This window comes from Amborella trichopoda, chromosome 4, assembly GCF_054954075.1.
Source record: "Amborella trichopoda isolate Santa Cruz 75 chromosome 4, AtrichopodaSantaCruz75HAP2 v2.0, whole genome shotgun sequence".
NCBI classification, from domain to species: Eukaryota; Viridiplantae; Streptophyta; class Magnoliopsida; order Amborellales; family Amborellaceae; genus Amborella; species Amborella trichopoda.
Genome location: NC_142339.1, coordinates 8,815,933 through 8,833,842, shown reverse-complemented (window position 1 = coordinate 8,833,842; position 17,910 = coordinate 8,815,933). Strand labels below are relative to the sequence as shown.

Sequence of the window (17,910 nt, the reverse complement as noted above, 5' to 3'; positions counted from 1 at the left end):
CATGTAATCTCTAACATGGAGGTCATGAATATGAAAAAAAATACATTAATTTTAAAAATTAGAAATAATAATTTTAGTAAGAAAACATTTGGACCGTTAGCTTCTGTTGTTTTCCGTTGTTTTTAGATGGAACACCTACTTCCATCCATCTTTAAGATGGATGCTTTACACTTTCTGGACCGCATATGTAAAAATGAGGTCCAGCCCGCGTGAAACAATTTTCCAATAGAATAATAGAAAAACTAAACTATTTGTAATAATTTGATTGAATTCTACAAGCATGAGTTCACATGAACATAATATAATGAGAAAAAAATTTAGTAGCAAACTTCCAGTAGCACCAAGCAAAGATTTATGACCACAATAAACCATGTGATGCATAGCTACTACAGCTGCAATCTGTGGATTGTTAAAGCACGATGACTATAGAAACAAGATATGGATCAGCCAACAATCTTTCAAAATTCTGAGCAAAACGTATGAATCAGTAATAAATAATCATAATAGGAAAAATAGTCAACATTTCTCAAAGAACACAGAATCACGAATGGAAGTTCTCTCGTCCATGAAACTAGCATTACAGGGTAACCCAAAACTTACTTCTAAACACGTTTACCTAATTCATTGAACCTTAATAATTCGCTCAAGCCAAGTAAAGACATAAGAACGGTCAAACATATCTGAATCATATCAGATATTTTGTTTCGTCTCGACAGTAACATAAGGATTCTATGACCCTAACAATAAAGAAGTAAACAAGTTCCTAACATACCCTTTCTCACATTCAGCCACCAAATACAATAATTCTAATAGCATCGATAACTATGAAGAAAAAAAATTCAAACAGCTTCAACAAAATTTTCCATTCACAAGGCATATAGCAGCATATGAGGTTATAATCCTCAATAATGTTAATAACCATATTCTAGTGCTTTTATAACCTTAATCTAATGCTTTTATGCTATGTGCATAGTTATTTCCATATAGTATCCATGTCAAGATATGTGACACAACATGTCTTTCACTATTTTCTCTTCCTTTTCTATTTTTATTATTTTTAAGTTTAAAAATAATATTAACAAAATCTATTTAAGGCTAAAAATGAGTGAGCTAATCCCTTGCGATTTCCTTTGCCTCGCCATCTAAGAATATCATAGATCTTTAGCCTAGAAAATTAGTAACAGAGGTCCACACACAATCGTTGAAGCCTTGACTGAATCATTGCTGAATAAGCCAGTGGACAGCATACAACTAGGAGAAAGCTGATTCAAGGTATGGAATGCAAGCGATTCAAAAGGAAAAATATCACAAACTTAATTATCCTGGTATAAGCCATTCTTTGTGATGCAAATCAACTTCTCATAGTTATTTTACACAATTTCATCAAACAATCTCCTTATTTGGAATTTCAAATTTATCACAATCTTCAAGTAGTTGCATCAAAAAAATTTAATCTAGTGAAAAATTGCAAGCTGTATAACAATTTGTTTCCTCTTAAGTAAGCTGTATGACAATTCTCAGCAGATAAAAAAGTATAATTCAAAATATTCAGCTAGTCACTCGTTTCTGCGTCAACTAATTCTCCTTAAAAATAAAAACAATGTAGGAATTAGGGAGATCTTAGCTTGAATGCCAATAACTGGGAGCACCACACTCGATATCAATTTTTCCTTTTCTTTTGTGGGTAACTTGCCAAAGTAACTTGAGAATGATTGACATCAAACAAAGTGGCTACGAAGTAAATATATACAATCAAAAACCTGAACTATTCTTTTGGGGCAAATGGGTCATAAGGCATAAGGCATCTGTTCCAAAATGCTGCAAAAGTGATGAAGGGTTGCCCATTTGGGTCGCGAATTTCCCATAGTTCATAGAGCAAATCCACATTAAACGAATGGACCACTATTCCTTGAGCTGTCAGAACTTCCTTTGATCTATGATCCCTTACAAGAGATAGGGGGTCTGCACAAGAAGTTACGTGTGATGAACAATTATTGAGCAGCTTGAAACATAAAGAAAAGAAACAAGGTTGGTCATCATATGACAGATCATAATCCTAAAAAATCTCCATGTACTTTCTACAAAACGGCAAAAGAATGAGAGAACCGAAAATTAATACGACAAGCAACTAATATTTCAGAGAGAGTACAGTGAAATAATTAATCACAGAATTCCCAAATTTTGACAGAAGAATGATGATATAGAATTCATCTTTGATTATCAAACATTAAAAATCAAAAACCAGAGATTTTGTATATCACCAGAGAATTCAGAATCGCTTAGCAACACATGTATAGAGAAGCCAACTCAGAAGGAGGCTTCCAGGTCCCCCTTGGGGACCTAAAACCACTTTCCCTCTCCGCCTCTCAGTGTGGTTTTTTATCCATTTCATGATTGGGCCTATATAGCGTGACCCCTCGGGACCTCTTGTGATTGTGGTTCATCTTTGTAATGAAATACAGTGAAAAAGAAATGAAAAACCAAATTCAGATGCTTACTTCAGTGGTTGAATCAACCTTCCAAAAGAAACTTACACCCCAATCAATACATTCATACAAAAAATAAAAATAAAAATAAAATAAAACGCCAATTTACTAGAAATGCAAATACCCTTAGGCCATAGCTCTAACTCTAGGTTTCCCAAAAAATAAAATTAATATTCAAGAATTTATTTTCCAACATCTGCAATTATTTAATAGAAAAACACAGCTTTGGTTGCGTAGATATACGATTTACAGCCCAAATCTTCAAATGTTCGGATAGAGAAGGAGAGCACCATGGTGTTCTTAGGCAAAAATGCAAAGCCCTCAAGAATTTCACCTCCAAGAATCACAAGCATGCATTCGAAATAAAATATAAAAACAACAATAAATTTCAAAGAGGTGAGAAAAAAAGTGAAAACCTTTTAGTGAACAAGATCAAACCTATATAATCCCATAAATTAACCCATATCAAGGCATCTCACCACCTACCTATAATCCAATCAGTACATGAATACCCAAATATTTAATTTTTTACAAACCTAGGATCAAAACACCATATGCACTATGATGGCCAGAAAGAGACAAAAGCACAAAGAAATCTCACATTCAATATAAAAATAAATAATTATTAAAATAAAAGAAGAAACATCAGAACACCACAAGCACTGAATTGGGCAGAGTGAGAAAACCCACATGAAACAGAAACTGAATTCAAGAAACAAAATAAGCAGAGAAAGACCAGAACATTAAAAAAACAAATAAACAAAGAAGGATAAAAAACATGATATATAAGTTGGAGAGAGAGAGAGAGTTACTACCATAGAGATGGTTAAAGAAGCCGCAGATTGCACCAGTGGACTTGACAACCACCAAGAGAGAGGAAACACTATCAGACGACCTCTTGGTTATGAGGCAATTTCCAAGGCTCCTCAATGAACTATCAAGATGAGCAAGACTTTGCTTAAGCCACCACCTAGAGACCCTTCCTGGATAGTAATAATCCTCTTCTTCAGGTGCCCATATAAAGACTGCAACCACTGAACCAACTCTCACACCAGATGAGAGAGCAAGGTTAGCTTCAACTCTAGATCCCTCCTGAACCACACTATGCAGCTACACCCACTTGACATCTCCCTGCTACACAGAACAACCCCTGGAACTCCTCTAATCATCCATTTTCTCTCTCCTCTACCCCTCTCTCTCTACCAGGACCAGAGATGCCAAGTTTACACCATTGAAGCTTTGGTGGCAAAGTGGGGGAAAAGGAGGTCGTCAAGAGAGAGAGGGGGGTTGAAATTGAAATGGGTATCGCATCCTGCAAGAAGTATTGCATTTGGTTCTGCTTAGTAGAGATAGCGCATTATTGGTTTAATCGATGTGTGAGAGAGAGAGAGATATTGGGGTAACTGTTTTTTGATGCTCTTAGAGTGAAAGTAAAGACATCAAAGATGAGGTTAACAGAGAATCAGCGCTGAAGGGAGTATTTTGAGTGTGTAAATGTGTGTGCGTGAGAAAGATATTGTGTGCATGCGCGCATGTGTGAGAGAGAGGGCAAATGGGTATGGCTAGAACTAAGAGTGGCAATGGCCAGGTCCTTATTGCTATAAGGCCGACTCAGGCTTGGCCTAGCCCTAGGGCTAGGCCAGGCTGGGCTAAAAACAAATGAAGAAAATATAAGAAAAACAAAAAAAGCTGAACCCGGCTGGCACTAGCATTAGCCTTGCCCTCAGACTACAGTTTGTGGCCCAGGCTCTACATTTTTAGAGCTGGGCCGACTAAGCTGAGCCACCCCATCCATTGCCAGCCCTAGCTAGAGATAGGAAAAGGAGAGAGGAAATGGGTGAGTATTTGTTAGAGAGAAAAAGAAGAGAGGAAGGGAGGAAAATATGAAATGGGTTAGGATGGTTATTTGATACTCTTATCCTTAGTGAGTAAGAGAGAGTGAGAGAGAGAGAGAATTATTGGTCTTGTATTTGTTGAAGTGAAGAAGGGAGTGAACGGCGACCAAAAATGATTAGAAGATCAGTTGTAAGGGTAAGCCAATGTTGAGAGGGAGAAGCGTGAAAGTCAACATTGACCAACCATGTTTTTGGTGGAATTCGGTGGTATGAAAAAATTGAAAATAAGTGTGATTATTTGAAAATTAGAAGAACCTAATGACCGTGGAGGATGTTCTAAATAGGGCCGTGTGGGAATGTGGTGAAGCGTGTTAAGAGGGTAGAAAGTGGGTGTAAAGTAGTGTTAGTGTGTGTGATAGAGTGGTGGGGTAAGTATGTGATATATATATTGAGAGAGAGAGTGGTGTCAATCCAAGGAGGTAGAAAGTGGTGGTGCGTGAGGTGAAGGTATGAGAGAAAAAGAGAATGAAATGAAGAAAGAGAGAGAGTGAAAGTGAGTGAGGTGAAGTGAGTCATTGATTGAGTTGAGTGGTGGGGTTGATTGAGTGGTAAAGTGAGAAAGTCATGTGATATAAGTGTGTGAAGTAGAGAAAGTGTGGGAGTGGAGCATGTAGAGAGATTGTGGTGCTTAAGTGAGAAAAGTGTGTTAGTGATGAGATAAGTGTTGTAGCGTGGGCCATCTCTTGTAGAGAGAGAAATTGTAGAAAGAGAGATGTTTATAATGAATGCAAAATATGAAATATAATTTTTTATATGATTCTCTATCTTTACACAGTTTATTTTACAGGAATTCTGGCATGAAATAGAGCCCCAGAAAAAAATCTTACACTAGAGTGCTCTTGTGCCTCTCTTCAGATGAACTTCTGGGGGCCATTGACTAGGAGGTGCTCAAAGGTCTGGTAGTCCTCTTTGCGCATATCCATGCAGCCACACCTGTTCAAGTTGTAGAGATTCAGTTAACGATACATGGACAAGGGAGACACAAGGATGGACGATCTTAAAGTCGGGTAAAGTATGAGCATGGTAAAGTATAAGCATCATGGAATGCGGGAAAAGGGCATCTCCAATGGTGGGTCTCATGCTGTCCTTACCATCCATCATTTAATTGGATGATATTGACCCCAGCAAAACGATGACTCTCCATAGTCCATGGGCTTCCGTGTGCTTCCCATTAGGGTTCTCTTTTGTTTTATGAGTGAATAAATATTCATTCCACATACCAAGTAAAACTTCATTAAGGGAAGTATCTGTATAACAGATATCATTAAAACTGTATCTACACAATAAAAGAACTTCAAAACTTTGTATCTACAAAAGACAATATGTAATTCAGTTGCATATGTAACATATAAAACATAATACTGATCCACAAAATGCATTATATTTACTATACGGTTAAACATTTGTTGGCTAACATACTAATGTTCGCCTGAAAATTTCATGTACAAGAAGGTATTAAAATGCCAGTCTCAGATTTTGTTTTGCAATAACCGTGAGGTCGGGAGGTTTCCATGAGTAAGCTGATGCCTTGGGTAGGATTCCTGCATTTCATTGTGTTTTTCTATATTTTCATATTTTTTAACATGAGAACTCGGCTAAATAACTCTCTTTTTTTCTCTTAGTTCAAGCAACATGGTTTTAAAGTAAACTTCCTTTCTAGCAGGTTGGATTTCCCCATTTCCATGCTTATCAGACTCTATCCCCACACCCGGGGCCAAATGGAAGTCACCCACGTAACATGCTCATAAAACAACAGGTGAAAATTGCTGGCCCTAAAATTTGAGCTCAAGAACACTTCTTTTTGGGTTAATCAGCGGGGAAAAGGTCCGCTACCTAGTTTTATTAATTCAAAGAAAAAACAGTTCAAACATTGATGGGTAGCATTTGTATGTCAGAAAAGAGAGAATGTAGCATGTGCAAAAGCAATCTTGTTTGCTTCATGAAGAGAATGGCAGATGGACCATGATATATTGTGGCAGAGTGACCATGATATATTGTGAAGTTTCCAATGACAGTTAGGTAAGAGGGTCGTAACCAAGGATCGCACCTTCAAGGCTCGTAACCTAGAATCACTCTCAATAAGATTAGTGCAATTACATTCTAAGGCCAAATCTATGCCCCTTTCAAGGTCCTCGAATATTTTTATTTTTTATTTTTTAATCTGTTGACTACTATATATCACTAATAGAAATTTACCACGAAGAGCAATATACAAAAAATAGGCACCCCGACACTTGGGTGACCTATGCAAAAACCCACTTGGGGCCCAAAAAACTCTCTACATCAAATCGAGAAGATGGGGAGGGCGCAGAGTGCTGTTCAAGGGCCTTGAATTCTGCTGTCCATGCCCATTGTTAAAGCAAAACCATATAAACATCCATCATGATTCCAAATTAAGCCCCCACTGCCAACCACCCTCCGTTTCCAAAAGAAACATAAGTTATATTTTAACTTAATAGAGCCAAGCGATGGAGATGCCCATTTCAAATAATAGAGATTGAGTGCATTGGAGTCCTATCAACTCAGGTTAAGGTTTTTTTTCTTTTTTCTTTTTTATTTTCCTGAAACTGTTAACTTTACGTCAGGTTAAGGTTGCCGATAATGGCCTTTTCACTTTGATGGAACTTCCAATTTTGAACTTTGATGAAATCCCTGATAAAAGCAAGGGTACATCACAGAAGCTTCCACGTGATTCACACCGGCCATTGAAAATGCACATGTTTCTTCACTGCAAGAAATACCAAATTATAATCAAGAAAATAAAAATCCAAACATGTGTCATACTCTTTAATATGAACCTGTATTCCCTCTATTTCAGGAAGGTTTGAAGTAGATCATGTTCAACCTGGAAAGATCTACTGTATCGTAGAGTAAGGGAACACTACAAAAGCTTAGGAAAACTACAATCAAGCAACAAATGGTTCGCGTAATCCTCATAGTCATGACAAAGAACACAACACCAAGCTAGTTGAACCCTCCTAGATTTAAAAAAAATTAGAGGTGGGTAGCGTACCATGAAGAGCTAGCCAAGAAAACCATTATGCCCTTGGATGAGCTGGTCCTTCCCAAACCTCTTCAATATCAGGCCGCAAGGTTCCTCTCCACTGAAAAGTTCTCAAGCTATTTTAACCATGAAATTACCATCAGGGACAAGTATCCAAACTAGTTTGTCCTCCAAAGGATCAGCCAAAGTGAGTAGGACTGGATAGAGTTCCGAGCTGGAATACGACCACTTGAGGTTGGACTAGGTAAAACCCATGATTGGGGAATGCCTGAATAAAAATGACCACCTTTAACTCCAATGTGACACCAAGCTCACTAGGCACTTCATGACCATTGACCTCCCAAAATGGTTTTTTAACCAACTTAGGCCTTGGACAAGTTGTTTTCCTTTTCCAAATTTTTTAGTTCGCTTTGTTATCATTAGATCAAAAACGTCAAAAAAGAAAAACTTGATTTTGAATTCCTAATGGCATAGATCATAAAATTCATCAAATGGACAGTCTAGATTCATTGTAGGAGGGGAACTCATTTTGACCATATCTAAGGTGGAAGCTGATTTTTTATTTTTTACTTTTTTTGTGGGTGGGTAGGGGGGATTGATTATTGGGATGAAGAGGGTGCACTTGCAAATTTTGAGGTCATACAAATGCCACAAACATGGTTTTTTTTAGAAGTACAATTTCATTATATTATAATAATATTTTTATATCCCGCATTGAAAATCCTCCTTCCTCATTGGAACACGTTTATGATTAGATGCATATGGAAGATTGTGATTGGATCCACATATGTTAGGTAAAAACAATAAATCTTTTCCTTCGATCATTATAAAAAATAGGAAGTGTTCCACTGGAACATGAAAACGCGATTAGATTGGTCCTAGTTACTCTTCAGGGCAGGGTGGAAGAAGGGAGGAGATTCTCGAATGAGGAAAAGTAAGAAACGATCATATAGTTAGGTCAAGCATTCTTTTTCATCCTGATCGTTGCATAATCTGACCTTTCTAGGAGCAAATCCAAAATAATACATCCCCCATCTAGAACATCTAATCCAACTAATGAACTCCTTGGTTACCTCATCCCCTGGTGTTCATTTGTAAAGATCAAAACCCAATTGGACTGAAATCCATCAATATCTTTTATTAAGGTTCAATATATAGTAATCAAATAAATTTGTAGTATGCACAGATATTATTATCCAGGACTTTTATTGATAAGAGTCAAGTAAATAAATACAAGTTCTAAAATTTACTTGAACAAACATATTTGTTAGTAAAATAATTATATCCGTATTATGGTTACTGTGTATCCAAATATATATTAATTGTAACAGCATTCCTATGATGCTCCAAAACTAGGGAGCTTCTTCTAGTGACAATTCCTAGCACCCTCTCTTGCTTCAAAATGAGAAAAAAGAAAAGGGCAAGCTTTCTATGCTTCCCCTACAGCATAGAAGTTCTATCCTCCCCCTTATCCAACCGTCCATTTTAAATGGAAGGCTAAGATTGCCCCAATCACAATGTCACGTCTCTACACTATTTTATTTTTAATTTTTTTTCTATAAACCATTTTGACACCAAATTTTGGACGTTCATTCCTCTATTAAACTCGCACTAGCAAAAAATATAAAAAAAATATTTTCAATAAAATAAAATGACCAAAATACCCCTGAAAGTTTCAAAGAGTATTTTGGTTATTATATTTTATCGAAAAATTATTTTTAATATTTTTTATAGGTGCGCCCCAATGAGAAGACGGCACATACCAAATTTCATATTCATACAATTTGTATAAAAAAAAACTAAAAATAAAATACTTTGAGACGTCAGATCTAAGATCAAACGGTGAGTGGCTCTCTTGATCAAAATTGGACGGCTGGATGGTAGGGGGAGGATAGAACTTCTATGTTGTAGGGGAAGCATATAAACCTGTCCCAGAAGAAAATAGATGGGAAATGTTCTCTAGTAAGCCTTAACAAGTCAAGAAGAAACTTAACGTTTGAAAGGAGAGGCATAGCACTATACTGATTGTTATCAAGGTTATCATAACTCTAAATATTAAGGCTCATGAGAATCACTACTGGAGAAAAGTATAGCAACAAAAAGAGGGTTACTAATGGAATGTGCACAAGTAACAAATGAATTGAATAGGTGGAAGAATAGAAGAAATGTGAAAACTAGGGCCAAGTGGAGCATACCATTTAGCCGCTTAATTGAATATCTTCCTCTGCTTCACTTCTTGTGAAGCATTTGGCATAGATATCATGGACATACATGAGATCTTCACCACTCACTGTCCATGGATGACCAAGAATAACTTTTGGAAGACTATCATCATCGCTCCCAATTCTCTCCTCAATCGAAGCTGCCTCTCTTCGCTTCCCCTCCTTCCACAAACTATTGACAAGCACATTCTTGGTGGCCACATCAGGCATAAACCCTGCATTTTGCATAACCTCAAAGACCCTCATTGCTAAAGCTGACCTCTCCCTCTTACAATAAGCATGGATAAGGATCTTATACATATAAGCATCAGGCTCAATCACACACTGTCTAGCCATGCCAAACAATTGTTCCACCCTCTTCAAGTCTCCTTCCATTGCAAAGTGCTCTAACAAACCCAATAACATCGGGATATCGGGTTGAATTCCACTTAACATCATCTCTTCAAGGAGCTCCGTAGCTTTGGCACCTTTTTTACACTTGATAAAGGTCCTCAAAAGTGAAGAATACAACATTAACAAATTGTGGTTCTCTGAATATCCCAAAGAATTCGACGAGAAGTCTCGAAACACTTTCAGTGCAGCATCTGCATTTTTCGAAATCCCAAAGGCATCAATTATAAGCCTTATAGTGCTAAAAGAGATCTGAATTCCTTCTTTCTCTACCACCTTTGATAGGAGGCGATTAACCAATTCGGTATGGCCTTGCCGTGCTAAAAGGACTGCCATCCTCGAAATGTTGAAGACATCATGTGTGAAACCGGGTTGATAAGCAACCCAACAAAAGAATTCCCATGCTGAATCTGCTCTCTTGAAACCCCTCAACACTTTGCCAACTAAACGAGCAGTCCAAACTATGTTCGCTTTCCCTAAAGCCGAGACCTCTGCATGATCCCAGTCCCTCAAGCAACTTGCAATTGCATAAGGGTCCACCCATGGCTTCAATGACACCAATTCATCATTTCCATCCAACCCATTATCATCATCATCATCATCATCATTATCACCATCACCATCATCATCAACATCACCTTCTTGATCATCATCAAAGAAACTAGTGCAAAGGCTCGAGCCTTGTATAGACCCAATTCTTGAATCAAGTGTGAAGAAATCCTTAACCATTTCTTCAGCCTCCTTTTTGAGCCCAACCTTCCTTAATGCCTGGACAGAGGATCGCATAGGCAGGACGCCATCCTTTTGCATATCTCTAACCAAAACAAGCACCATGTCAGAATCACCCAACTGAGAGAAAGCTTGAATTAACAAGGTGTACTGCAACCTAGTGCGCTTAACTCTCATACCAGGCAACCTCTTAAACACCTCAAATCCCTCCTTTGCTTTGCCCATATCCACCATATGCCTTATGATCACAGTATACGTTCGCGAATTAGGGAGGTTTCCCTTATTAAGCATATAAAGGAAGAGGCGAGTGGATTCGTCATGACGACCATTACGAGCAAAGAGTTCCATCATTAAGTTATAGGCCTCAGTGCACAAATGGACCTTCTTTGACTTGAGATTGAGGGTTTGAGGAGAACTAGAATTTTGTAGAGGCTTCAAAATGGGGTTTTGGGGGTTTGCAGAACTAGGGTTGTGACGAGCAGTGTGGGAAAAGAGTTGAAGGGCTCTGGGGAGGTCATTGGCGGCACAGAGAAAGCGGAGGTGGTCCATGAAAGAGAGAGAAACACCAGGGAACTGACTGGAATTGATGCGATCAATGAGGAGAGAGAAAGCAGTGTACGGCGTGGCAGATGAAGAAGAGGGAGAGAGCTGGGGGTGGTGCACGGTGGTGTAGAGGAGGGAGGAGAGGGCAGCACGGCAAGTGTTGGGGGAGTGGGAGAAGTGGGGGAGGTTGTGCAGGAAGTGGAAGAGAGAGAGGGTGGCAGAGGGAGAGGGGGAGGACCGAAGGGCGTGGACAGCAATGGTGGTGTCAATGTGCGGGGCAAGAGAAGAGAGAGAAGAGGGAAAGGCATTCGGACTGGTAGTGCGGAGGAGGAGGCGGATTTGGTCGATGATTTTGGCACGGTCGAGATAGAGAGAGAAGCAAGGGGCTGAGCCTTGTGGCAATGGTGCCGTGTGGCTTGAGTATGGTGCCCTATATTGGTGCATCGGCCAGGTTCTGTTAGGGAGGCGGAGGAAGAGAAGAAGCCTTAGAGCCATAGAGTCTCTCACACACAAACTTGTGGGTGCCTTGTGACCTCTCTCCTCCCTGATCTCTCTCACTCACGCAGTTGTTAATGCTCTGTTACTCTCCATGTTGCTTTCTCCCTCTTGTCTCATGAATCTCCTTTGCTCAAAGTCCAACCCTTCATCTTGAATGGCGCCAAGAAGCCTTAACAATGACATGCTTTTAAAATGGCAGCTGCTGAGTTTTTAATCAGATGAGATATAGGCTGAGAGAGAAGTGTACATCTGGTTTGTAGGGATGAGGTTGGCATTAGGCTCCAGCCTTATCTACTGAAATAGAGCTGCAACCATCTATAACGTTCATTTATTCAGATGGTACGAATTCTCCACAATGCCCAAACAGAGAAACTGGAGCCTACCATGCTCGGTTACCTCTCCCTCCCCAATGAGCTGCGCAGCCAGAGCCAAAATTTTGAGTCCTAGTAAAAGAAAGCAAGCAATTGTCAGTGTAAATTCTAGTTTTGATGCACATTTACAATTAGAGTTTTCACTTGACTGATACAAAGGAAGCAATCTCTAGGTTACCTTCTCTTGTTTGCTGCCTTTCTCATTTCTCTCTCTCTCTCTCTCTCTCTCTCTCTCTCTCTCTCTCTCTCTCTCTCTCCATATCTGAAAGAGAAACAGAGATTGTGGAGAGCTTTGCTGAGAGAGAAACAGATGGTGGACAGCTTTTCCACATGCTCTCTCTCTCTAAGAAGAACAAATAGGCCATCGAGTCTCTCCAAGAAAAACCCACTTTAGAGGCACCATTATCTTCTTACTACACAGACAAACTAGAATCCTCTAATATAAAGCAAAATCTGATCATCGTCAAAACCTAAAACAATTAATTACCATTGAATCTCCATAATCACCAATAAACAAGAAAATTCCAAATATTTAAGAAGAAAATAAACAAAATGAAAACCAAAAATGCAAAGACTTTGAAGTCGAAACTTTTCTATTTCGCATATCCACCTTTTCCCTAGCATTCATAGACCTCCATGACCTGGATGGACTACCCTACTAGATTCTCCCAAGTAATCTTCACCCTCTTGCTTCAATTCTCCCATGTATATGGTACGTCATCTGATGCTTCAGGCCCAGGGTTTCCACTGGATCGATCAGGATTATGGTTCCAAGATTTAGTAAAAGCCTCTCTTTAGTAAAAGATTCTCTATGTAAAATTCAGGTGTAGGATTAGGATGAAGAAGGTGAAGGTGAAGATAAAGCTAGAGGTTCACTGTAGAGAAGGCAAGTTGTTCTCAGACTTATTATCTATTGGGTGCATGCCACAAAGAGTTTGATAACTTTCACGACAGTCTCCTTGGGAATCACCCCTGCTGCTGACTTTCCTAGATTCTGGGATGCAGGTGAAAATAGTAGGGTGAGCTGGAAACCATGTCTGATAAACTATGGTGCTGGTAATTTTACCTGTTTGGCAAAGCTGAAAGCTGCTTGTAATACTATTTATTATGTATTTCATTGATATGATGTATGAAATGCATTTTTTAATAACATTTTGTAATTAAATAAAGCTCCTTACATTTATCCAATATAATACCACAAGCTTGGGCATCAAGGAACCACCACTGAGCCTTTTATTTCTGAGATAGTCGGGCAACCTTGAGACATGTAAATAAATTCAACGAATACTTTATTGTGCTAGGAGATTTCATAAAAGTCTAAACCCCTCCGATACTACCAATATTTATATAAATAAGAAACAGAATTGATTTCTTGATATCAAAATTTCACTCAATGCACAGGCAGCCTTCAAGAGCAAACATATTTAAAAGTTTCAAAGCTAATCATTCCATTTTGCCACCACATCAGTAAATTACAGAAGATAAGTTTGTCTCTTTTGAAATAGTAACACGAAAGCAATCACTTGAGCAAAGAGATAATGTGAGCGAGAAAGAGAAGACAATATTATGGCACGTGCATGTATGAATACACTAACGATGGGGCAGAACCCTATACAAAAGCAAACAATTCCTATAAAGCAATACATAATGAACTGCAATTCACTGTCAAAAGGAAGCATGTGCTTCCAGCAAGAGTAAGATAAATAGCATGGCAAATGTGGGTAATGTACAGATTTCTGAGGACAAAGCAATTGACAGGAAGAAATACTCAAGGCATTTGGTTATTTCATGGAACTAAAATTTGAGAAAGCGCATCAACAGAACCTCAATGTGATGGAAAGGGCTAAGAGGCCCTCACCTTAATTCAAATCCGAACCTTAAAACCCCAAATCAACTGAAGATACAGAAAATTGAAACCATAGGAAATAGAGTGAGAAAAACGTTGATATTTATGTCTATCTACAGTCCATAATGATTAAAGCCATTATCTTTCACACACATGGAAATAAAATAACGAAAAATAAGAAACTTAGATATAACCAATAAATCCCAAAAAAAAAAAAAAAAGAACGATGCGGAATTAATCATGAGAAAGCAAAATAGCCCACCAATAAACCATTTCTACAGATTAACATGATTAAAAATTAGTAAAAAAAAGCATTAATGATGAGAAATTTTACCTTGAGAAAAAAAAGAGATTCAACTCACTCGGCTGATCCTCGATGTTGTCTTCTATGAGCAATAAAGGCCTCACCTCTCTCGGCTAATCCGAGAATCTCTCTCTCTCCCTACTACAACGGCCAATACAAAGCTCTCTCTCTGCCGAAAAATCAAATGCAAAGCGCTCTCTCTGAGCTAGGTCAGCAGCAAGTGCAGGTACAAAGCTAATCACTCACTTTAGGGGAAGAAGAGCACCGCGCTGGGGTTTTTGAAGGGGTGAAAATAGCACGCGCGGTTTAAGTGAAAACTCCCACGCACCCTACCTATGCGCCGACAGTTCGCCAACCTGACTCGGTGTCCCGACCCAGACCAAGACCCACCCATCGAAAAATCAAAAACTATATATATATATATATATATATATATAAATGTTATATTAAATATATATATATATATAATAATTAAAATACATAGTTATATTTATTTGAATATTATTTAAATATTAATATTATTCAGGTTGGATCCATATAGAGCCGGGCTCATACCCAAATAGTATTCCCTTCCGCGATTAGGACGTGGACCCTACCTACGAGGCATTATGTTTGGACCCTTACCTGGATTTGGATTTGGATTTGGATTTGGATCCGGTTCGTGTCCATCGTCACCCCAAGCTAAGAGAAGGTAGGGACATATTATTTGGACCATTCAGCGACCAACATGTCATATGCGAAGGAGACTGAACTCATGGCACTTAAATTTTGCGTTTCAAAGCTCGAGCAACATTATTGGAAGGTGACTCCACCAATTGGTACAAGTACCCTCTACCATCCCTTGGGCATGGTAATGGAGTCATGGAGGAGATTCAAATTCTACGGAGGGAAAGGGAAGTAGCTTTTTCACATGTCAATGGGGAAAGGAATTCCAAGCTGATGCTTTAGCCAAACCCACTACTCTGCTGTAATTTTATCCTGGTAGGTGGATTTCTTTTTCCTTTTTTCTGGATGCTTCTTCGCCTCCAACAGAACCATTCTGTCTATTTTCTCAATGAAATTTTGTTAATTTTTCCTTATTTCCTTTTTATTTATTTATAATATAAAAAAGTGCCCTGGGTGGTGGGTAGGGGGTGAGCAAATTGACCTTGTTTTTGTGAGGCGGTAGCCACCTCAAAGTGAATATCTATCCACTTAGTTGTTTTTTTATTTTCTAGGTTATACTTATTTTTGGATTAATTACTTTGTAGATATTTTTTACTTAGTGCCCGTTTAGCTCCTGGATTTTTCAATTTTCAATCCTGGAATTGACATTTCTTGAAATAGGGTGTATGTTGTTTGGATCGCATCGGGTAGAAATCAAAGAAATACAAATTTCATGTTTGGATTGCGATACAAATTTCATGTTTGGATTGCTTGGAATATCTTTCTTTTAGAAATACATATCCTTTCTCTCTCTAAAATTTTTGAGATGGTTCTATAAAAATTTAATACACTTTTTCTCTCTAAAATTTGATATAATTTTTCTCTTTAAAATTTTGAGATACTTTCTCTCTATCTAAAATTTAAAATTTGATAGAGTTTCTCTCTATAAAAATTTTAAGATAGTTTCTCTCTCTAAATAGTTTTAGGTAGTTTCTCTCTCAAAAATATGATATAGCTCTCTCTCTAAAATTTTAATATACTTTATCCCTAAAACATCTTAGGTACTTTCTCTATCTAAAATTTGATATAGTTTCTCTTTCTAAAGTTCTAAGATATTTTCTCTCTAAAATTTAAAATTTGAGATAGTTTCTCTTTCTAAAATTGTCAAAGATTTTTTCTCTTTAAAATTTTCAAATAGTTTCTCTCTTTAAAATTTTAATAAACTTTCTCTCTAAAATTTAAAATTTGAGATAGTTTCTCCATCTAAAATTTTTAATTTGTTTCTCTCTCTAAATATTTCAAGTACTTTCTCTATTTAAAATTTGATATAGCTTCTCTATCTAGAGTTTTAAGATATTTTCTCTCTCTATAACTTAAAATTTGAGATAATTTTTCAGTCTAAAAATTTTATGATAGTTTCTCTATCTAAAATTTTGTATACTTTCTAATCTCTAAAATTTTAATATGCTTTCTCTCCCAAACTTAAAATTTGAGATAATTTCTAATATCTAAAATTTTAATATTCTTTTTCTCCCAAACTTAGAATTTGAGATAATTTATCAATCTAAATGTTTTGAGATATTTCTCTCTAAAAAATTTTAAGCAATTTCTCTGTAAAATTTAATGTAGTTTCTCCCTCTAAAATTTTAATATACTTTCTCTCTGTAAAATTTAAGATTTTAGATAGTTACTCTCTAAAATTTTAATATGATCTCCTAAAACTTTAAATTTTAGATAGTATCTCTATCTAAAATTTGAGATAGTTTCTCTCTCTAAAAAAATTTGTATATTTTCTCTCTCTAAAAAATTTCGTATACTTTCACTCTCTAAAATTTGATATAGTTTCCCTCTCTCAAATTTTAGTATGTTTTCATTCTATAAAATTTGATATAGTTTCTCTCTCTAAAATATAAATTTTATTTTTATTTTTATTTTTATTTTTATTTTTATTTTTATTTTTATTTTTATTCTTCAACAACAAAATGGATCATTTCCATGAAATGTCAAATCTACCCATTTTGGTGGAATTGAGATTTCCAAAATTTAAGCTCAAAATGAACATTCATGAATCCCACGAAATCTCAATTCCAACAAAAAATGTCAATTCTAATTCTAAATGAACCAAACAAGATTGACCCAGCTTTTCCAAAAAAATTGACTCCTGGAAATTGGAATCCAATGACCCAAACTGACCCTAAGAGAATTTATATATAAAGGGAAAAGTTTATATAGAGCCGAGGCTTTAAACAATCAAATTCGAGCCTACCTCAAAAATTTCACTAGAAGATATTGTTTTGATGCCCAAATATCCTCAAATTCATCATCTCGATATCCAGATGCATGGACATGGTACAAAAAAGATTTCAAGTTTTGAAAATAGTGTATTTTGTAACCCACTTTTGGACCGTCAAATTTCAAAATTTCCAAGTTTTCATAGATCTCTCGATCTACATTATTTTTGAAGTTTTAAACTTTATAAATAAATATGAAAATATATTTTAAGGCTATCAAAAAGATTTCTAGTATTGAAACCATATTTCTCGACACTATTTAAAGGTAGGCTCTAATTTGATTGTTTAGAGCCTAGGCTATATACAAACCGCACCCATATATAACTCCCATTTTGTTATTGATATTAAAAGATAATGTCATGTATTTCATATTTTACAATCAAATCCCATTTTTTGAGAACATGAAGTGCATTTTCATTTTATCTCTTTTTCTATATGATACATTAAGCTCAAATTTGGTGTATCATTCCTACTCACCATCATACAATTCTTACGAATATGAAAAATAATTTAAAATAAATAAAATTAACTTATAACTAATTTTTATTTATTTTAAATTATTATTTTGATATTTTTATTGATATATAATGGTAAAAAACATGGACATACCAAATTTGAGCTTAAAAAATGTATATAAAAGAAAACAAATTAAAATACATTTTATCTTATTAAAAAGGGACTTTATT

General features: G+C 36.6%; 1 protein-coding gene across 3 annotated transcripts; it reads right to left on the bottom strand.

Moving 5' to 3' along the window:
- Nucleotides 1-1,378: 1,378 nt before the first annotated feature.
- Nucleotides 1,379-14,596, bottom strand: LOC18442884 (Tetratricopeptide repeat (TPR)-like superfamily protein). 3 transcript variants are annotated; one of them, XM_088864807.1, is made up of 6 exons: nt 14,319-14,596; nt 9,581-12,210; nt 5,473-5,628; nt 5,209-5,314; nt 3,302-3,798; nt 1,379-1,962 (listed from the first exon to the last, which is right to left on the bottom strand). In XM_088864807.1, the coding sequence occupies exon 2, from the start codon at nt 11,762-11,764 to the stop codon at nt 9,584-9,586; it is 2,181 nt and encodes a 726-aa protein (XP_088720933.1). In that variant the 5' UTR covers nt 11,765-12,210; nt 14,319-14,596; the 3' UTR covers nt 1,379-1,962; nt 3,302-3,798; nt 5,209-5,314; nt 5,473-5,628; nt 9,581-9,583. The 3 variants fall into 3 exon arrangements, with proteins under 3 accessions (XP_088720933.1, XP_020528318.1, XP_020528317.1); XM_020672659.2 differs by lacking the exon at nt 5,473-5,628 and adding an exon at nt 7,395-7,653 and having other exon boundaries at nt 14,319-14,551; XM_020672658.2 differs by lacking the exon at nt 5,473-5,628.
- Between the last annotated feature and the right edge of the window lie 3,314 nt (nt 14,597-17,910).

Bases quoted from the DNA above. Each gene is read 5' to 3' on its own strand.
- LOC18442884 (XM_088864807.1), bottom strand. From the start codon at position 11,764: ATGGCTCTAAGGCTTCTTCTCTTCCTCCGCCTCCCTAACAGAACCTGG.